Source organism: Bombina bombina, chromosome 4 (assembly GCF_027579735.1).
Source record: "Bombina bombina isolate aBomBom1 chromosome 4, aBomBom1.pri, whole genome shotgun sequence".
Lineage (NCBI taxonomy): Eukaryota > Metazoa > Chordata > Amphibia > Anura > Bombinatoridae > Bombina > Bombina bombina.
This window is the reverse complement of record NC_069502.1, coordinates 899,397,442-899,420,655: the sequence shown is the minus strand read 5'-3', so window position 1 is coordinate 899,420,655 and position 23,214 is coordinate 899,397,442. Positions and strand designations below refer to the sequence as shown.

At 36.0% G+C, this 23,214-nt stretch overlaps 1 protein-coding gene across 1 annotated transcript in view; it reads right to left on the bottom strand.

The window, feature by feature from the left end:
• Nucleotides 1-15,027, bottom strand: part of OPRM1 (opioid receptor mu 1) — a 231,756-nt gene extending 216,729 nt beyond the window's left edge. Inside the window, exon 1 of the mRNA XM_053709272.1 lies at nucleotides 14,678-15,027. Within this exon, the coding sequence (XP_053565247.1) occupies nucleotides 14,678-14,964 (287 nt within the window). The 5' untranslated portion in view covers nucleotides 14,965-15,027. The remainder of the gene's footprint in view (nucleotides 1-14,677) is intronic.
• Between the last annotated feature and the right edge of the window lie 8,187 nt (nucleotides 15,028-23,214).

The following is a 23,214-nucleotide window of genomic DNA, read 5'->3' as shown; positions in this document are numbered from 1 at the left end:
CATTATTTGATATGTCTATATCTAATCCACAACCCATAAAATTCCTCATTGCTCTAAACAAGTGAAAATAAATTTTGGGTTTAATTATTTATCAATTAATACATTTTCATAAATTTTCAACTATGTTGTGGGATAACACGGTTCGTAAGACATTCATAAATCACACTGTACAAGGGGTACTATGAACTAACATTTGATGGAAGGAATTGATAGTTGTTCTGATTTTATTTTATTATATTTTATTTTGTTTTATTTTATTTAATTATTAATTGAATTTAATGTAGGTTTGTACTATCCCTGCATATGTGTTTGAGTTAATGGAAAAACATTGGAATCACATTACTTGTATGTTGGAAATATGAAACAGATTGCAGTGGAAACAGGGGAACAGGAAGGTGTGAGTGGGGGAGAGAATATAACCTCAATATATATGAGATGTCAATCAAATGTCTTATAAAGCATTCTGCAAATCCCTTTTCCACATAGTATCAACTCATATAAGCAACTTAATTAAGAATGGTAGTATGATATACTACTATATTTATATGAAATGAAGCTCTTGGGGCAAGATGGAATTGTGGCTGTCCCCTGGCTCAAAATATAATATATGACTGTGTTAAAGATATTATTCCCAATAATTAATTAAGTCGAACCTAGAGTTGAGGCCTCTTTTTTTACATATAAAGCAAGGGACATCTAATAAAAATAGGGATTAACATGTATGAAGGGTCTTTCTTGCATAATTGTGATTTGGGGGGTGCAAAACTACCCGGCATTTCCAATGAAAGAACTTAACTGGTACTAAAGACAGAAGAAAAGGTGGAACATTATCTCATTTGGAGTGATGCAGCATGGAAAAATAATATTTATTCTTGATTTATTAGACTCAGACTGGAGTTGAGGTATTGGCAGATTTATGGGAGTAAATTGAGAAGCAAATGCATCCATCTCTTTTCAGTTGCACCCCAACTATGCTCCTCATTTTGCAAAGGAGGGCATAGGTTTCTCCTTCTTACTGCTGTTTTTTTTTTTACAAATTAGCCGCATTCTAGACCATCTAGTTGCATCTTCATTAGTTCTGATTCCTATCATAGAACATCCACAACTCTGTCCATCAGCCTCATTCCCCTACATTTAATTTCTAGAACAGCAACTTAGATGAGGTACCACTTATGAAATAATGTTTCTGAAACAGTCAGCAGATCTTTCTTATGCTAAAAAAGTAAATATGATTTACTATTTCCTTAGAACTTTGTTGCGTCACAAGTAGGAATGTGCAGTTAAGCAAATTTTGTTTCATATGAAATTTTCATTCTGAATATTCAGTGAAATTTGTTTGTCTGAATATTCATTGGATGCACTATTTGGTATTTGTTAAGTTTAAAAGAAATGTAAATGTATCAAAGCTACAGGTGAAAAGTTCACCTGTAGCTACAATACTGAGCTTAATGAGCTTTGAAGAGCATGGAAAGAATGCTTAGGTATGTATTAACCGCTTAAAAAAAAAATATTAAAGTAAAAGAATGAATATTGACATTTTCCATCAGTATTTTTTCATTTTCTTTATTTTCATTGGTGCATTTTTTGGAATATTTGTTTTGGGCACTGCAACCAGTATTGACATCACTGCCCCCTATGTGCCCCCAGCAAACCAGGCTTATAGTTTAAGTTAAGTATATGCCTTTATAATGTGTGTTAGGGTTGGGTTAAAATTCACCCCTGGTATGTTATTATCCTGAGAAAAAAAAAACTTAAAGAAGTATTCCTGTTTTATATTTTAGTGGGCAACAGTCCTGTTAGTGCTGCAATAGTCCTGTTACGGGGTCGCTGTGTTAAAACAGTATTTGAAGCAAAAAAACCCAGAATTTATGTTTACCTGATAAATTACTTTCTCCAACGGTGTGTCCGGTCCACGGCGTCATCCTTACTTGTGGGATATTCTCTTCCCCAACAGGAAATGGCAAAGAGCCCAGGTCACATGATCCCTCCTAGGCTCCGCCTTCCCCAGTCATTCGACCGACGTAAAGGAGGAATATTTGCATAGGAGAAATCATATGATACCGTGGTGACTGTAGTTAAAGAAAATAAATCATCAGACCTGATTAAAAAACCAGGGCGGGCCGTGGACCGGACACACCGTTGGAGAAAGTAATTTATCAGGTAAACATAAATTCTGTTTTCTCCAACATAGGTGTGTCCGGTCCACGGCGTCATCCTTACTTGTGGGAACCAATACCAAAGCTTTAGGACACGGATGATGGGAGGGAGCAAATCAGGTCACCTAGATGGAAGGCACCACGGTTTGCAAAACCTTTCTCCCAAAAATAGCCTCAGAAGAAGCAAAAGTATCAAATTTGTAAAATTTGGTAAAAGTGTGCAGTGAAGACCAAGTCGCTGCCTTACATATCTGATCAACAGAAGCCTCGTTCTTAAAGGCCCATGTGGAAGCCACGGCCCTAGTGGAATGAGCTGTGATTCTTTCAGGAGGCTGCCGTCCGGCAGTCTCATAAGCCAATCTGATGATGCTTTTAAGCCAAAAAGATAGAGAGGTAGAAGTTGCTTTTTGACCTCTCCTTTTACCAGAATAAACAACAAACAAGGAAGATGTTTGTCTGAAATCCTTTGTAGCATCTAAATAGAATTTTAGAGCACGGACAACGTCCAAATTGTGTAACAAACGTTCCTTCTATGAAACTGGATTCGGACACAAAGAAGGTACAACTATCTCCTGGTTAATATTTTTGTTGGAAACAACCTTCGGAAGAAAACCAGGCTCAGTACGTAAAAACCACCTTATCTGCAAGGACCAGATAGGGCGGAGAACACTGCAGAGCAGATAACTCAGAAACTCTTCTAGCAGAAGAAATTGCAACCTAAAACAAAACTTTCCAAGATAATAACTTAATATCTATGGAATGTAAGGGTTCAAACGGAACCCCTTGAAGAACTGAAAGAACTAGATTAAGACTCCAGGGAAGAGTCAAAGGTCTGTAAACAGGCTTGATTCTAACCAGAGCCTGAACAAACGCTTAAACGTCTGGCACAGCTGCCAGCCTTTTGTGAAGTAAAACAGATAAAGCAGAGATCTGTCCCTTCAGAGAACTCGCAGAAAATCCTTTCTCCAAACCTTCTTGTAGAAAGGAAAGAAACTTAGGCATTTTTATCTTGTTCCATGGGAATCCTTTAGATTCACACCAACAGATATATTTTTTCCATATATTATGGTAAATTTTTCTAGTTACAGGCTTTCTAGCCTGAATAAGAGTATCTACTACAGAATCTGAAAACCCACGCTTTGATAAAATCAAGCGTTCAAACTCCAAGCAGTCAGTTGGAGGAAAACCAGATTCGGATGTTCAAATGGACCCTGAATAAGAAGGTCCTGTCTCAAAGGTAGCTTCCATGGTGGAGCCGATGACACATTCACCAGGTCTGCATACCAAGTCCTGCGTGGCCACACAGGAACTATCAAGGTCACCGAAGCCCTCTCCAGATTGATCCTGGCTACCAGCCTGGGAATGAGAGGAAACGGTGGGAATACATAAGCTAGGTTGAAGATCCAAGGTGCTACTATTGTATCCAATAGAGTCGCCTTGGGATCCCTGGATTTGGGCCCGTAACAAGGGACCATGAAGTTCTGACGAGAGGCCATCAGAACCAAGTCTGGAATGCCCCATAATTGAGTTATTTGGGCAAAGATTTCCAGATGGAGTTCCCACTCCCCCGGATGCTCCTCCATCGCCAGGGAACTCCTTGTTACCCCCTGATGGTTGATATATGTAACAGTCGTCATGATGACTGATTGAAACCTTATGAATTTGGCCTTTGCTAGTCTAGGCCAAGCCTTGAGAGCATTGAATATCGCTCTCAGTTCCATTATGTTTAACGGGAGAAGAGAGTCTTCCCGAAACCATAGACCCTGAGTTTTCAGGGGTTCCCAGACCGCGCCCCAGCCCACCAGACTGGCGTCGGTCGTGACAATGACCTATTCTGGTCTGCGGAAGCTCATTCCCTGTGACAGGTTGTCCAGGGTCAGCCACCAACGGAGTGAATCTCTGGTTATTTGATCTACTTGTATCGTCGGAGACAAGACTGTATAATCCCCATTCCACTGTCTGAGCATGCCCAGGTGCAATGGTCTTAGATGAATTCGTGCAAAAGGAACTATGTCCATTGCCGCAACCATCAACCCTATTACTTCCATGGACTGCGCTATGGAAGGAATAAGAACAGAATGAAGTACCTGACAAGAGCTTAGAAGTTTTGATTTTCTGGCCTCTGTCAGAAAAACCTTCATTTCTAAGGAAACTATTATTGTTCCCAAGAAGGGAACTCTTGTTGACGGGGACAGAGAACTTTTTTCTATGTTCACTTTCCACCTGTGAGATCTGAGAAAGGCTAGGACAATGTCCGTATGAGCCCTTGCTTTTGACAGAGACGACACCTGAATCAGGATGTCGTCCAAGTAAGGTACTACTGCAATGCCCCTTGGTCTTAGCACCGCTAGAAGGGTCCCTAGTACCCTTGTGAAAATCCTTGGAGCAGTGGCTAATCCGAATGGAAGTGCCACAGGTAATGCTTGTCCAGAAAGGCGAACCTTAGGAACCGAAAATGTTCCTTGTGGATAGGAATACGTAGGTACGCATCCTTTAAGTCCACCGTGGTCATGAATTGACCTTCCTGGATGGTAGAAAGGATCGTTCGAATGGTTTCCATTTTGAATGATGAAACCCTTAGAAACTTGTTTAGAATCTTGAGATCTAAAATAGGTCTGAATGTTCCCTCTTATTTGGGAATTATGAACAGGTTGGAGTAAAAACCCATCCCTTGTTCTCCTAATGGAACAGGATGAATCACTCCCATGCTTAACAGGTCTTCTACACAGTGTAAGAATGCCTGTTCGAAGATAATTGAGACCCGTGGAACCTTCCCCTTGGGAGTAGTTCCCTGAATTCCAGGAGATAACCTTGAGAAACTATTTCTAGCGCCCAAGGATCCTGAACATCTCTTGCCCCAACCTGAGCAAAGAGAGAAAGTCTGCCCCCCACCAGATCCTTCCCAGATCGGGGGCCAACACTTCATGCTGTTTTGGTAACAGTGGCAGGTGACTTGGCCTGCTTACCCTTTTTCCAGCCTTGCATCGGCCTCCAGGCTGGCTTGGTTTGAGAAGTATTACCCTCTTGCTTAGAGGGTGTAGCATTTGAGGCTGGTCCGTTTCTGCGAAAGGGACGAAAATTTGGCTTATTTTTAGCCTTAAAAGACCTATCCTGTGGGAGGGCGTGGCCCTTTCCCCCAGTGATGTCTGAAATAATCTCTTTCAAGTCAGGGCCAAACAGTGTTTTACCCTTGAAAGGGATGTTAAGCAAAAGCGCTCTGCGCGCCACGATAGCAAACCCTGAATTATTCGCCGCTAATCTAGCTAATTTCAAAGCGGCATCTAAAATAAAAAAGAGTTAGCCAATTTAAGAGCTTGAACTCTGTCCAAAACCTCCTCGTACGAAGATTCTTTATTAAGCGACTTTTCTAGTTCTTCGAACCAGAAACACGCAGCTGTAGTGACAGGAACAATGCATGAAATTGGTTGTAGAAGGTAACCTTGCTGAACAAACATCTTTTTAAGCAAACCCTCTAACCTTTAATCCATAGGATCTTGAAAGCACAACTATCTTCTATAGGAATAGAAGTGCGTTTGTTTAGAGTAGAAACCGCCCCCTCGACCTTGGGGACTGTATGCTATAAGTCCTTTCTGGGGTCGACTATAGGAAACTAATTTCTTAAATATAGGGGGAGGACAAAGGGTATGCCGGGCCTTTCCCACTCCTTATTTACTATGTCCGCCACCCGCTTGGGTATAGGAAAAACATCGGGGGGCACCGGAACCTCTAGGAACTTGTCCATCTTACCTAATTTCTCTGGAATGACCAAATTGTCACAATCATCCAGAGTAGATAATACCTCCTTAAGTAGTGCGTGGAGATGTTGAAATTTAAATTTAAAAGTTACAATATCAGGTTCTGCTTGTTGAGAAATTTTCCCTGAATCTGAAATTTCTCCCTCAGACAAAACCTCCCTCCTGGCCCCTTCAGATAGGTGTGAGGGTATGTCAGAAAAGATATCATCAGCGTCCTCTTGCTCCTCAGTGTTTAAAACAGAGCAATCACGCTTTCTCTGATAAGTAGGCATTTTGGAAAAAAATGCATGCAATAGAATTATCCATTATAGCCATTAATTGTTGTATGGTAATAAGTATTGGCGCACTAGATGTACTAGGGGCCTCTTGTGTGGGCAAAACTGGTGTAGACACAGAAGGGGATGATGCAGTACCATGCTTACTCCCCTCATTAGAGGAATCATCTTGGGCAATATCATATCTATGGCATTATTATCCCTACTTTGTTTGGACATTATGACACAAATATATCACATATATTTAAATGGGGAGACACATTGGCTTTCATACATATAGAACATCGTTATCTGATGGTTCAGACATGTTAAACAGGCTTAAACTTGTTAACAAAGCACAAAAAACGTTTTACAATAAAACCGTTACTGTCCCTTTAAATTTTAAACTGAACACACTTTATTACTGAATATGTGAAAAAGTATGAAGGAATTGTTCAAATTTCACCAAAATTTCACCACAGTAACTTAAAGCCTTAAAAGTATTGCACACCAAATTTGAAAGCTTTAACCCTTAAAATAACGGAACCGGAGCCGTTTTTACATTTAACCCCTATACAGTCCCAGGTATCTGCTTTGCTGAGACCCAACCAAGCCCAGAGGGGAATACGATACCAAATGATGCCTTCTATAAGCTTTTTCAGTGGTTCTTAGCTCCTCACACATGCATCTGCATGCCATGCTTTCCAAAAACAACTGCGCATTAGAGGCGCGAAAATGAGGCTCTGTCTATGACTAGAAAAGGCCCCCAGTGAAAAAGGTGTCCAATACAGTGCCTGCCGTTTTTATTAAAACAATCCCCAAGATTTAACAACTATTAAAATTAATAATCTGCCAAATATACTTAGTAAAGTAATCGTTTTAGCCCAGAAAAATGTCTACCAGTTTTTTAAGCCCTAATGAAGCCCTTTATTCTTTTACTTAAACAAAGAAAATGGCTTACCGGTTCCCATAGGGAAAATGACAGCTTCCAGCATTACCGAGTCTTGTTAGAAATGTGTCATACCTCAAGCAGCAAAAGTCTGCTCACTGTTTCCCCCAACTGAAGTTAATTCCTCTCAACAGTCCTGTGTGGAAACAGCCATCGATTTTAGTAACGGTTGCTAAAATCATTTTCCTCTTACAAACAGAAATCTTCATCTCTTTTCTGTTTCAGAGTAAATAGTACATACCAGCACTATTTTAAAATAACAAACTCTTGATTGAAGAATAAAAACTACATTTAAACACCAAAAAACTCTAAGCCATCTCCGTGGAGATGTTGCCTGTACAACGGCAAAGAGAATGACTGGGGAAGGCGGAGCCTAGGAGGGATCATGTGACCAGCTTTGCTGGGCTCTTTGCCATTTCCTGTTGGGGAAGAGAATATCCCACAAGTAAGGATGACGCCGTGGACCGGACACACCTATGTTGGAGAAATTAGATTTTGCATATATAATTTGCATATATTACCCAGAATCCTCTTGTGCATTGGTAACAATGTATGTGGAGTTTTATTGGGGAAACGCAAGCGGGGAACTTGTCTAGATGTGATAATTTTCTATGCAAAAATGTATATATACAGTGTATATATATATATATATATATATATATATATATATATATATATATATATATATATATATATATATATATATATATATATATATACATACTATATGGAACTAGTTAAAGGGACAGTCAACACTAGAATATTTGTTGTTTAAAAATATAGATAATCCCTTTATTACCCATTCCCCAGTTTTGCATAACCAACACAGTTATAATAATACATGTTTTACCTTTGTAATTACCTTGTATCTATGCCTCTGCAAACTGCCCCCTTACTTCAGTTCTTTTGACAGACTTGCATTTTAGCCAATCAGTGCTGACTCCTACGTAACTTCATGTGCCTGAGTTCAATGTTATCTATATGACACACATGAACTAATGCCCTCTAGTGGTGAAAAACTGTAAAAATGCATTCAGATTAGAGGCGGCCTTCGAGGTCTAAGAAATTAGCATATGAACCTACCTAGGTTTATTATTATTATTCTTTATTTATAAAGCATCGACAGATTCCACAGTGCTGCCCATGGGTACAAGGTTTAAAAGTACAATGGAGAAACTATACAATAAGAGACAAAATGTTACTGACAAATACAGGGGGAATTGAGGGCCCTATTCCTGTGGGAACTTACAATCTAGATGGGTGGGAGGATGGGAAACAGGAGGTGGGGACTGCAAAGGTGAGAATGATATTAGTGAGGAGATGGATGAGGGCAACTGTTGGGTAAGTGAAGTTAATTTGTTAATGAGTCAGGTGATAAGCTTTCCTGAACAAAAAGGTATTTAGGTAATGTTTAAAGGAGGAGAGGTTAGGGGAAAGTCTGACAGCTCAAGTAAGTGTGTTCCAGAGGGTTGGTGCCGCATGAGATAAGTCCTGTAGTCTAGCATGAGAGGAGGTGATGGTAGAGGAAGCAATAAGCAGGTCATTGTTGGATCTTAGGGGACGGGCTGGAGTATATTTGTTGATGATTGAGGACAGGTAGGGTGGGGCAGCAATGGTTACGGCTTTGTAGGTCAGGATGAGAATATTGAATTTAATTCTGCTGTGAATGGGGAGCCAGTGAAGGGACTCACAGAGAGGTGCAGCAGAAACAGAGCGTCGAGAGAGGTGGATTAGCCTTGCAGATGCATTAAAGATGGATTGAAGGGGAGAGAGGCAGGAGAGAGGGAGGCCAGATAGTAAGTTATTACAGTAGTCAAGTCGGGAAATTACCAGGGAGTGGATTAGTTGTTTAGTATTTTCAGCACTCAGAAACTGACAAATTTTGGAGATATTGTGTAGGTGGTTGCGGCAGGATGAAGAGAGCAATTGGATGTGGGGAATGAAGGACAGATTTGAGTCAAGTGTGTCTCCGAGGCAGCGGATAGTGGTGCCGCCAACAGTGATGGAAAAATTTTAAACTGGAGTAGAATTAGAGGGGGGGGGGATTAGAAGTAGTTCGATCTTGGACATGTTTATTTTTAGGTGTTGAGAGGCCATCCAGGAGGAAATGCCAGATAAACAGTCGCTGATGTGAGAATTGACAGAAGGAGAGAGTGCAGGGGTGGAAAGGTAGATCTGGGTATCATCAGCATAGAGGTGATAGTTTAAGCCATAGCTGATGAGTTTACCCAGTGAAAAAGTGTACATAGTGAAGAGAAGAGGACCCAGGACAGAGCCTTGTTGTACTCCAACAGACAGAGGCAATGGAGAGGAGGACTCACCAGCAAAAGAGACGGAGAAGGATCTGTTAGAGAGATAAGAATGAATCCAGCAGTGTCACAGAGCCCAAGAAAGCCAATAGTCTGTAGGAGAAGAGGATGGTCAACAGTGTCAAAGGCAGCAGAGAGGTCAAGTAAGATGAGTGTAGAGTAGTAGCCTTTGTTTTTAGCAGAAAGGAGGTTGTTAGTAACCATAGTGATGGCAGTGTTGGGGACGGAAGCCAGATTGCAGGGAGTCGATCAATGAGTTGGAGGACAGGAAGTGAGTTAGGCGATCAAAAGCTCGTTTTTCAAGGATTTTTTAAGCTAGCAGAAGCAATTATATGGGGCGGTAGTTTGCAGGAGTTAGAGTTAAGGGAGGGTTTTCGGAGAATGGGGGTGACCTTTGCATATTTGAAGGAGGCAGGGAATGAGCCGGTAGAAAGGGATAGGTTGAACATATTAGTAAGAGCCAGAGTGAGGGTGGGAGACAGAGAAGGTATTAGATGTGAAGGAATAGGGTTAAGTGGGCAGGTAGTGAGGTGTGAGGAAGACAATATGGAAGCCACTTCACTCTTAGTGGTTGGGAGGAGGGTGCAGAGAGTGGCAGAGGGGGTGACTGGGAGCGAAGTTGGGAGATTGCAGGCTTGTGTTGGGATGTTTCTTCGGATGGTAAGTGTTTTATTTAAAAAGTAGTCAGCCAGGTTTAGCTTTCAACTGAGAATAACAAGAGAACAAAGCAAAATTGATGATAAAAGTAAATTGGAAACTTGTTTAAAATGACATGCCCTATTTGAATCATGAAAGTTATTTTTTGACTTGACTGTCCATTTAAGTGTATCAAGATATATATATATATATATATATATATATATATATATATATATATATATATATATATATATATATATATATATATATATATATATATATATATATATATATATATATATATATTTAGGCTCCAAATAAGTGCACTCTCACTTGCCAACCCAAACACAGACCAGGGTGCTTAACAAAATATTCAATCTGGACAAGGATAAGCACTCACTGGATTTAAACACAACAAATTATTCGGCAGTATACTGTCGAATAAATAATTTGTTGTGTTTAAATCCAGTGAGTGCTTATCCTTGTTCAGATTATATATATATATATATATATATATATATATATATATATATATATATATATATATATATATATATATATATATATATAACTTACATATATATTTATTAATATACTAATATGACTAATTTGTTTATAAGATTGTATATATACTATATGTATGTGTGTAACACTATATTTTAATGTATTTATGTTATGTTTGGTGCACATTTATTTTTAGCCTCAACCCTTTACACTAACTCGACAAGCCACAATTTAGAGTGCGCTCAGAAGTTTACTTTCAACTTGAAATATAAGTTAATGTGGTGTCGATATTGCAATATTGTGCCGTTGCTAATGTTAGCAGGCTACTTGTAATTTAACCTTGTATGGGTGATTAAAAAGACATTAACCGCCACTTGCTTTTATTATTATTATTATTATTATTATATTTCATTTGTATAGCGCTGAAAACAAAATTGTATCACTGGTTGTTTAAAAAGAATTGCTCTCTAAAGAAGCCAAAAAGCAAATTATGTAACCTAGGTTTTTAACATGCTGCAAATTGTCTAAACCAGTTATTTGATTTGCAGCATGTCAAAAACCATAGTTACAACATTTTCTTTATGGAATATGTGACATTCTTTACACAAATGCAAAAAGGTGTTTAATATACTTTTAAAATTTGAATTCAATATCCCTTCAAGCAAAAAGTACCATGTTTTCCTCCTTTCTTTAAAACAAAAACAAAAAAAACAGTAATAGCAAAACTTGATTTGAAATTAAAGTGAAGGTAAACTTTGATGAATGAATGTTTAGAAGGCAGCTGTTTTGATTTAAAACTTACCTTTGTTTTTTAAACAGCCAGAGCAGCTTCCCCCACCCGGAGATCCTCTCTTCACATGTTATCAATTACTAATCCAGCTTCCTCCAATCACGGCATGGCCTCAGGCAATGACTACCCTGGAGGGAAAGCCGTGATTGGAGGAATCTGGATTAGTCATTGATGACTTGTGAAGAGAGGATCTCCGTGTGGGGGAAGCTGCTCTGGCTATGCAAAGAAGAGAGGAAAGTTTTTAATCAAAACGGCTGCTTTGTAAACTTTGATGAATGAAAGTGTCCCTGTTTTTAATAGTATTTTTAAAAAACAGGCTTTCATTCATCAAAGTTTATCTTCACTTTAAAGGACCATTAAACTTGACATAACAACAATGCATAAAATGTTTCATTATTGCAAGAGAAACATTATTGCATTGTACATCAATTATTTATTTTGCAGTCTATTGCTGTAAAATACATCTAAAAATTATGTTTGTTTCACTTCCTCCCAGGGAAGCTTGGGTTACTACTTTTATGCAATTTATGTGAGCTTTTGTTTACTTTTCCTCCTTTCCTAAGCTTCTATGGTGTCATGTGCTTTTAAAGGTGGATTATTAGTTTTGCATCAACAATCACGAGGGAAAGCTACCCCAGACTGTGCAAACAGATTTGTGCTATATCTGAATATTAGTTTGAGATTGGTTAGCAGGGGTTCTTTTGTTCTGGGGACAGGGAAATCAGCCAAAAGAATAAACATAAAACAATATGCTCATTTGATAAAATAAAGCTGTTTTTGTTGCAAAATTATTCTTATGTATGAAGGTTCATAATTATGTAGTTTACAGTTTGAGTTTGTTTCCTTTAACATCAATACTTTCTTGAAACAGCTTGGGCAGAAACGTGTTAATGATTTTTTTGCAGAAACTGCTGTGAGGATACATTTTCTGCTTACACTAGGTTTTGATTATTACCATTCTAATTACACAATGTGAAAAAAAGGCTTTATTTTCATTATTATCAAACAACATTGATAATTTTGTACAGATAATTGGATGTATATATCTGTGGAGCAAAAATAACAATTCAGGAATGGATGTAATTCTCACATAAAATAAAGCAGCCAATTGCTTTACTGATGTGTGCTTGATTTTATTGCAGAATTAATACAAATCATATGACTATTTTCAAGGTTATCAATTATGTTACTATTTCAATTACATTTTATTACTATTTATACACCAAATTAATATTAATTTGATATTGTTTACTATGGGAATTTTGTTAAATAAAACAGAGGAGAATGTGTGTCTTATTTTTTCACTGTGCTATGTGTATAGATAGAGCATATTAAATATTAGTAAGAAGTGACAAACACATAAGACTATAATATTGAAACAAGTTAAAACGACCTAATATCATAGCATAAATATATATATAAAATTAAATTACTGAGTTTCAGTATCACTGTAGGGTCACAATTAAAGGGATACTATATGCAAATTTTTTCTTTCATGATTCAGATTGAGCATTCCATTCTAATTAACTTTCTAATTTACTCTTATTATAAATTTTTCTTCGTTCTCTTGGTATCTTTATTTGAAAAAGCAGGAATGTATGTAAGCTTAAGAGCACCTGGGTAGCACTTGCTGATTAGTGGCTAAATGTAACCACCAATCACCGTGCGTTACCCAGGTTCTAAACCAAAAATGGGCCAGATCCTAACCTTACATTTCTGCTTTCTCAAATAAAGATAGCAAGAGAACGAAGAACTTTTGCTAAAATTAGTAAATTAGAAAGTTGCTTAAAATTGCATGCTCTATCTGTATCATTAAATAAATAAAATTGGGTTCGGTATCCCTTTAAGTTAAAAAAAAAGTCACTGATTAAAATTATCTCCATGTGCATTATACAATATATTGTAGAGTTCATACGATTATATAAACTAAGTTCATTGCACTTAAGAAAGTGTTTATTTGAAAACTCTAAGTTTGACATAAATCGATCGCAAAATTAAGATAAAATGCCAATTAATAAAATAAAATGTAAAGCAGATTACAGTTTATTAATGTAGATAATAATACAATTATGCTTTGTCATTAATTAATTATTCAGTGTTATATAATTTAATTGCAAAAAGCGCTATAGCTCAAAAGGGATAATCAATTAAATATTTGAAATGTCATTAAATGGAGTTAAATATTTTTTTGATAATATTACAGTAAAAAAATCCTGACATAAAATATTTGTAAAATAAATCTTCATCATTTAAACCCATAACGCTGATTAAGTACCACTGACCATTTCCTTTCCTCTGTAAACACACACACACAAATAATAATACTACTACTAATAATAATAATAATAATAATTTAAAAAACTGTTGTTTTGAAGCTTTCAAATATTGAACTAAATCTGACTTACTTCTAATACATAGACAATATCAAATCTATTTCCTTGGTTGCTGTTTGATTGGCTTTAATTTATTTCCAATAGATGGCGCTATGTACACACAAGTTGCACTGCAAATGCATTTTACTCTGGCAAAACTGACCACATTTTGATCTATATTTAATTGCAAGAACACTTTTTGATGTATGGGTAACATAATTAGTATTGTACAGTGTATGTTTAAATCAGATTGAGCGTAATACAATTGGATATGCCGTGTTAGACTGTATAGTTTATCTGTATAGAATTTAGAGAGTTAATCACCCTTATAAGGCTGTTGCAATCAATATACTAACTTACTTTTTATACAGATACAAAAAAAGTCATAAAGTTAAAACAGTGACACCTAAAACATTTGAAAGTTTGTTACTGCACTCGGTAGAAATTGCATGAGCTAACAGATATACTTCTGGAAACTTTATTATGTAAAAAAAAAACACTTACATGATACTAATTCTGCCCTTTTTTTCTAGCCAGGTTACCTGCCTGTCATACTGTAGTAAATCTAATACTTAGACCTTTTTTTAAATACATAATGCATTTTGGTTATTTTGCTCCATAGCAATCTAAAGTATTATTTATAATTATGCACTTTTATAAACAATATTTTTTTTCTCAAGTATTACTTACTGTTGACTTATATCAATTCATCAAGACAAATAACTACACACGTGATTTTATACTACTTTCATTAATTTGCCAGTTGATCAAGTTAACAAGGATTAGGATGCCAGATATTCTCTACTTAACAGCATGAGGGGGAATGATTGTAGCACTCAGTTCAGTACAATATAAGGAAGAACAAGAGTTGTACAGTGCTTAAGGGGAGAGGAGAAGGAGGGCAGGCATAACGCTGGCTGGCAAAGGGAGGGGGCATTAGACATCTTACCTGACGATGACATACATGACCAGGACATTTCCAAAGAGTCCTACTACGCATATCATGGAATACAGAGCTGTGATGATGATTGCTATGATGATTGAGTTGCTGTCCTCAATGAAAGTCTCTGGCCGGTTGCACAGGTAAGACTGGTTGCCCACCAGACTGGTCACATTTCCCATAGCACCAACTGGGCATCGCATGGCAGATAGGGAACCACTTACATTCAAGCTATCAACAGTGCTATTGAAAAAGCTGTCAACAGACGCCAAGTAGCTGTCCAAGGTACCGTCCATTTTGGCGTCAGCAAGCAACACTGTAGGTTTAGAAGGTAAGATGTGTTAGGATTTGACTGTTGTATCTAGAGTCCCTTCAGCCTCTCTCACATCTTCTTCCTCCTCCTCTCTTGCTACTCCCCTTTCCTCTCCCCCTCCTCTTTTTCAGTCACAGAGAGAGAGAAGAAAAAAACCTTTCAGCCAGCTGCAAGTATCTAGGCAATGAGAGAGATGGCAAAACAAGCCACTGGTCTGCAACCTTTAAATAGCAATGATTGGTGTTTCCAGAAGTGGGTTTTATGCTTCATTTTTACATTCCATGTTGGAGAAGACCTCTGAAAGTCTGAAAGTATCAGTTGCCCGTCTCTATACACTGCATTGCATATTCTCCTGCTCTACTAATGTGTTTATATAGGAAGCTTGCCATGGATGCTGTATAAAGTTGGCAGCAATAGGATATATTACCTTTTTAACCATAATAGAATATGATCCGGTATATTTACACAAACCCTGAATTCCATACCCGTTATATACAGACAAAATAAATGAATGATTTCTAGATCTAAATTCAGATTCCTATTAAATCTTTACGTCTCTGTTAGTGTCATTAAATCTCATTTTCAGGTCAACAGTAAAAATGTGAAAAACCTCTGTGACTTAGAGATTAGACAGGAGCTTGTCTGTGTCTGAATTTTTACTGGGGGCAAAACACAACCTTCATCAATGCTCTCGCGTTTTATGTAAACAAGAACAAACTGGAATGAACATTGACAGTCATCAAATTCTAAAAGTCTTGCATTTCCTACAATGACACTGCATACAGCTTGATGCTTTGGATCTCTAAATTTACACAAAAAGGGAAAAAAAGATTATTCTTCACAAGCCACATTTTATGCTAAAATGTATGAAGTTGAATGTAATAGAAGAACTCTTTGATAGGAGAGCGTTAGCAAAACAATACTGTTATATCTATTCTGGCTTGAAAGTATTAATCCTATGCATATCAGTATATAGTTGCTGTTATATAGTATGTAGCATTGACAAAGCACATTACAATTTAAAACTTTATATAAGCTCCCCAAGACTTGCCAACACATTTTTTTTTTTTTAAGAGAAACATCTAACTTTTTTTTCATAGAGATGCTATTCACTAAAGTGAGAAGAAACTCTTTTAAATCCTAAATGAATCAGCTATATGATTGGATTGACATGTTAATCTTAAAAAAAAAAATGTTTAATTTGAGAATTCTTTAAATTCCTTGTGAAACTCTTAAGATATTACAAAATGCAGGAAAGATTCAAGTTTGCTTAAGTCAACTAAACAATTCCATTAAAAAAGATATACAAAAAAAATTGATGATGATACAGTCTAAGGACCTCAGAATATGCAGGTTGTAAATGATTAGTATTCTAATGCTTGTTCACATCTCTTTCATGAAGAGTACATTTGCTATTCTACATAAGACAGTAAAATTAAACTGATATACTCTCTAGGAATGCATATCATTTTTTTAAGTAATTAAAAAGAATGCTTAAACAAACATGCACTTGGCTAAATTTAGAGTTTCAGTTAACTTCCTTCCTTTTGATATTTCTGTAATATAAATTCAAGATAAAATGATAAAATGAAGTATTGTATCATTGTGTAACCCAAACTACTAATCTGTTTAATATTTAATGATAGTTTGATACCATTCTTACCTTTAAAGGGACATTAAACGTTAAATGCCTTTAAAGGGCCTTTTGTTTTTGAGTACAAATTGCTAGAGATGAAAAAATTTAAATCTGTAAGCTAGGTTTTCAAAATGCTTCAATTTGATTTGCCGCATTTAAAGGTTACAGAACTTGCTTTTTTTGGCCTTTCTAGGGAGCTTGGAACAAGCACAATTTTTACACGAAAATACCCTTTTAACTATATACATATATTTTCCTTTAATAACTGAAAATTCATAAAGACTATATTGCCCTTGCCAATTTAGCCATATGACTCTTCTTAAAAAAGAAAAAAGAAAAAAAAAGTGCCATATGTCTAGATTGAAAAAAGGGTGTGTGTACAAGCGCTAAGGTAATCCCCAAGCTGTATCCAAACAGAGATCCTAACCAACCTCCAAAAAATATGCACAAGTAGTAAGAAGTGAATACAGCGCCAACAAGAGGCCAAGGGATAAATATACTCACAGAGAGATAAAAGAAGATTATTTAATGAACCATGTTAAAAAGCATCAGTAATAAAAGACTATATATAAAAAATGTAAAAAGCACATATAAATAAAATTACAAATACAGGAATATCTTACAGAAGCGGCTCAAAGGGCCAAAGCTGATAATTACAATAAAAACAGAGGTAATAACAGGTGATCAGTGTGAGTGGTACACCAGAATAAGAGTGTATACTAATAAAACAGGATTAGCCTAAGTACAACTGTAGCAAGTGCATCAAGCAAAAAACTAATAAACAATAATACAAACAATAGTGTTCAAAATTAGTGTTACAAAAATAGTGTTACAAAAAATAAAAAAATGCACTGCAGTGCAAAAAAAGGGGGGTAGCAAAATAATTGTATAGATACAATCAAATAGTGAGTGAGTGCAAATGGATATAAAAATGCTAGCTACTTAATCCAGTGAGGTTAAGATATAATTAAATAAAATACACAATATGCAATAACATAAAAAATAAAATACACAATATGCAATAACATAAAAATAAAATATAAAATATAATCCAAAAAAGTATTCAAAAAGTTGATCAACAAATGTTAGTGAAGAACAAAAATAAGTCAATCAAAACAAAAAAATGGAAAAAATGGGTGATGAAAAGCAAGGTGAAAGTGAGGAAATTGATTCCTTCCAATGTTAGTTACTTTAACAGATCCAAATTCCTGAGTGTGGTTGCTGAAGTAGCTGATTGGATCCTAGCACCTGTCAGCTGCTCCTATAGTATCCTAAAAAGTGTCCCTGTAAAAAAAGAAATTCACAACATAGTGTATCCAATATGAGAATGAAGTAAAGATTAAAGTAATGCTTACCAATATGTCAACGCGTTTCTGCCCTCAAAAAAGGGGCTTTCTCAAGACTAGAATATTGGTAATGGCAGCTGGCCTTATATACAGTTTAGAAGTAGCCTATATGGTAGTTTAATTGATTAATTGTATTGTTTGGGCGCCAAATCCCTCCACTTCCTGTGTAACATCTAAAAGATTCCCCCATAAAGTGTAGTATCACTTCCTGTGTAACATCTAAAAGATTCCCCTCCACTTCCTGTGTAACATCTAAAAGATTCCCCCATAAAGTGTAGCATCACTTCCTGTGTAACATCTAAAATATTCCCCTCCACTTCCTGTGTAACATCTAAAAGATTCCCCCATAAAGTGTAGTATCACTTCCTGTGTAACATCTAAAAGATTCCCCTACACTTCCTGTGTAACATCTAAAAGATTCCCCCATATGGCAAACCGGAAGTATATAAATTTTCCCGGATTAATTTTATACATATCTAAATATATAGGTCATTCAAAAGGCATGTATATGGCCTTAGATTTATCCAGTTGTTTCTTTCTCGATTGCCGGTATCTTTGTTTACCAGTTTCAAGCCCAATATCGGAGCTACCCGGTAGTGACGTAACCGTTGACGTCACTTATTACATAGACAAGCCGCTAGCAACATTAGCATGCTGTACAATGCTAATATATGCGGCTGTCAGTTACGCCTCCCATCTAGTATATTAAATCCTTAGAGACCTGGTCCTATACCGCAGATATATTGATGATGTCCTAATAGTCTGGAAGGGCTCAACAGAAGATCTCTTGTACACAATTGAGGTCATGAATCAAAACCATCAGAATTTGAAGTTCACCTACAACTGGAACTTTAAGGAAATCGTCTTCTTGGATCTAAAAATAGAAGCTCTAAACGGAAAATGGGAAACATCTACGTACTTCAAATCGGTTGACAGTAACAGCTATATACACTATGAGAGCTGCCACCATGAGAAATGGAAAGAAAATATCCCAAAGAGCCAATTCCTAAGGGTCCGAAAGAATTGTTCAAATATCGAAACCTGGGAAAAACAAGTGAGACGACTAAAAGAGAAATTTGTGGAAAGAGGTTATAAGGAGGAACATCTAGACCAAAAAATAGAAGAAGTACGACAGGTGGAGAGGAAAGAGTTAACCAAATACAAAGATCATAAGCAATATGAGACAGAGGATGCTATAAATGTACCATTAATAACAGAATACAGCAGCAATCGATACATCATTGAAAATATCTTTAAAAGACACTGGCACCTTCTAAAAAATGACGACATTATTGGAGATAAACTCCCCAACCAGCCAAAATTCGTTTATAGAAAGACAGGAAATCTCAAAAATAGATTAGCACCAAGTCTACCCAAGAAGAAGAAGACCAATACACATGATGCAATGGGGAGACCAGTAAAGGGATTTTTTCCATGCCCCACCTGCAAAGCATGCAGAAGAGGGGTAAAGACTAAAAAATTCAAGTCCAATCAGACTGGAGAAGAATTTACTATCAAAGATCTGATTAGATGTCAAAATACGGGGATAATCTACCTTATGGAATGCTCATGTGGGCTCCAATACATCGGCCAAACCTCTAGAAGCCTCAGAGATAGGCTCAGAGAGCACATACTGTTGATCGAAAAACAAAATAAAGAAACAACACTTTATAAACATTTTGCCACGAAGCACAATGGTAGAATACAAGACATGAAATTTATAGGTATACAAAAAGTTGCCAAGAACTGGAGAGGGGGTAATTTTGAAAAGAGCCTCTTGAAAGCAGAATCCAAATGGATCTTCTTATTAGACTGCTTACACCCGAAAGGTCTGAATAATAGGGAGGATCTTACCTACCTCTTCAATTTATGATATGTATCTGCCAATGTCCTCATAAGACAGTATAAAAGTCCTCTCCAAAGACTTTTTAAAAAAAAAAAAAAAAAATAAAAAACAAAAAAAAAAAAAAAGACCTTTGAATCATCTGGGCTATTGAACAACTAGTCTATATAAAGACACAAGCTAGACTTATAAGATAGTGCTGTATCATTTAGAATTCTATAAACCCGCTGTTTTAAAGCTTCTGGGTTATTACACAATTTAGCCTTTATAAAGACCTAAATTTATAGAAGGTCTGGTATCGTATATATCCAATCCAAAGTCTCATTATATAGGCATTGTAGCCCTCCACCCAAATATATAGAAGTTCATCCATTTTTACTCATTAATTGCGTATCAATTTTTGTCTGCTTAAGGTTACCCTTCACCCTACCACATATTTGTTTACCATCTTCTGTTTGATCTTCTGATCACCATTAAAATCTAAGCTCCACAATACTATATAATTGTGGGTTAGAATGATTTAAAAGTAGGTTTTGCAGATTCAATCTTCAAAGCAATTAGTGTGGACATCTATACAGTTATCCTATTAACATAAGAAGAAGGCTTTTTCCTCTATTTTCCTCTATTGTTCTAGTTCTCAACTATTAAACAGCAAATGTAGACTGTTTCCTATTTATATACCCTTTTATATATATACCCTTAATTACATTCATGAGCATACACTTGAATGTTTCTTTCTCTGACATAGAAATTTATACACTGGACTTGTCCAGCTATCACTAGTTTCCTTATTCAATTACTATGATGGCGTTGTAATCTAATATATTTATGCGACCAGAATCAGGTACATATCCCTTTTATTTCTCGCTAAATATGAGATACCATGTCCTGGTTTTATCTATATCTTTATATACATATAACTAATTTTACATATCAGATAGATGGACAACTAAGTCCAAATTGTTTCTATTGGGACTTTGTATTCTCTATGCTCAAATTTTGGAGCAAACGAGATATATGTGTATATATATATATATATATATATATATATATATATATATATATATATATATATATAAAAATACATTCTAGGACTTTTTTAATAACTAAGCAGTTTGCCCTCTGTAAATAATTCATCACAGGTTAATTTCTTCCTCCTCTCACTATGATTCTGATCTTTTATAAAATAAATTAAAATAACTTTATTTCTTATAAATATGCGAGATCTTACCATCTGAGCATGGCTCAATGACATTGAAGGATCCATAAAAGTATATACAACTTCTCTTCTCTTTATGAAATGTCAAACATATCTCAAAATATTTTAACAATATGTTAACACATATTATAATATTTAAGATCACTTAATCCACTACCAGTGTATCTTAAACACACTTTGACAATATGTTAACACATATTATAATATTTGAGATCATTCAATCCATCTACTAGTATAATGATGGATATATAAAATATGGCTATAGAAAGAAAATATTATCTGACTCCTTTGGACTTAAGAGAAATAGATAACAAAACCATTATTTAATTTCCAAAAATACTTGCCGTTATTGTTTTTATTGTTTTTATTGTTTCCTTTGTCCCACTGACATAAAATATGTGTTAGTTTTTTGTAAATCTCAATGTTTGTGATAACATAGCCTTTATCTATCGTTATAACGTTTGGGGGCCAATAGTGCCTTGACACTTATCCCCTTTATTGACACATTGGTGGGCATTGTTCTGACATCTTTATCCCCAGGGCTCTCTAAGGATTTAATATACTAGATGGGAGGCGTAACTGACAGCCGCATATATTAGCATTGTACAGCATGCTAATGTTGCTAGCGGCTTGTCTATGTAATAAGTGACGTCAACGGTTACGTCACTACCGGGTAGCTCCGATATTGGGCTTGAAACTGGTAAGCCAAAACAAAGATACCGGCAATCGAGAAAGAAACAACTGGATAAATCTAAGGCCATATACATGCCTTTTGAATGACCTATATATTTAGATATGTATAAAATTAATCCGGGAAAATTTATATACTTCCGGTTTGCCATATGGGGGAATCTTTTAGATGTTACACAGGAAGTGGAGGGGAATCTTTTAGATGTTACACAGGAAGTGATACTACACTTTATGGGGGAATCTTTTAGATGTTACACAGGAAGTGGAGGGGAATATTTTAGATGTTACACAGGAAGTGATGCTACACTTTATGGGGGAATCTTTTAGATGTTACACAGGAAGTGGAGGGGAATCTTTTAGATGTTACACAGGAAGTGATACTACACTTTATGGGGGAATCTTTTAGATGTTACACAGGAAGTGGAGGGATTTGGCGCCCAAACAATACAATTAATCAATTAAACTACCATATAGGCTACTTCTAAACTGTATATAAGGCCAGCTGCCATTACCAATATTCTAGTCTTGAGAAAGGCCCTTTTTTGAGGGCAGAAACGCGTTGACATATTGGTAAGCATTACTTTAATCTTTACTTCATTCTCATATTGGATACACTATGTTGTGAATTTCTTTTTTTACAGGGACACTTTTTAGGATACTATAGGAGCAGCTGACAGGTGCTAGGATCCAATCAGCTACTTCAGCAACCACACTCAGGAATTTGGATCTGTTAAAGTAACTAACATTGGAAGGAATCAATTTCCTCACTTTCACCTTGCTTTTCATCACCCATTTTTTCCATTTTTTTGTTTTGATTGACTTATTTTTGTTCTTCACTAACATTTGTTGATCAACTTTTTGAATACTTTTTTGGATTATATTTTATATTTTATTTTTATGTTATTGCATATTGTGTATTTTATTTTTTATGTTATTGCATATTGTGTATTTTATTTAATTATATCTTAACCTCACTGGATTAAGTAGCTAGCATTTTTATATCCATTTGCACTCACTCACTATTTGATTGTATCTATACAATTATTTTGCTACCCCCCTTTTTTTGCACTGCAGTGCATTTTTTTATTTTTTGTAACACTATTTTTGTAACACTAATTTTGAACACTATTGTTTGTATTATTGTTTATTAGTTTTTTGCTTGATGCACTTGCTACAGTTGTACTTAGGCTAATCCTGTTTTATTAGTATACACTCTTATTCTGGTGTACCACTCACACTGATCACCTGTTATTACCTCTGTTTTTATTGTAATTATCAGCTTTGGCCCTTTGAGCCGCTTCTGTAAGATATTCCTGTATTTGTAATTTTATTTATATGTGCTTTTTACATTTTTTATATATAGTCTTTTATTACTGATGCTTTTTAACATGGTTCATTAAATAATCTTCTTTTATCTCTCTGTGAGTATATTTATCCCTTGGCCTCTTGTTGGCGCTGTATTCACTTCTTACTACTTGTCCATATGTCTAGATTGCCTA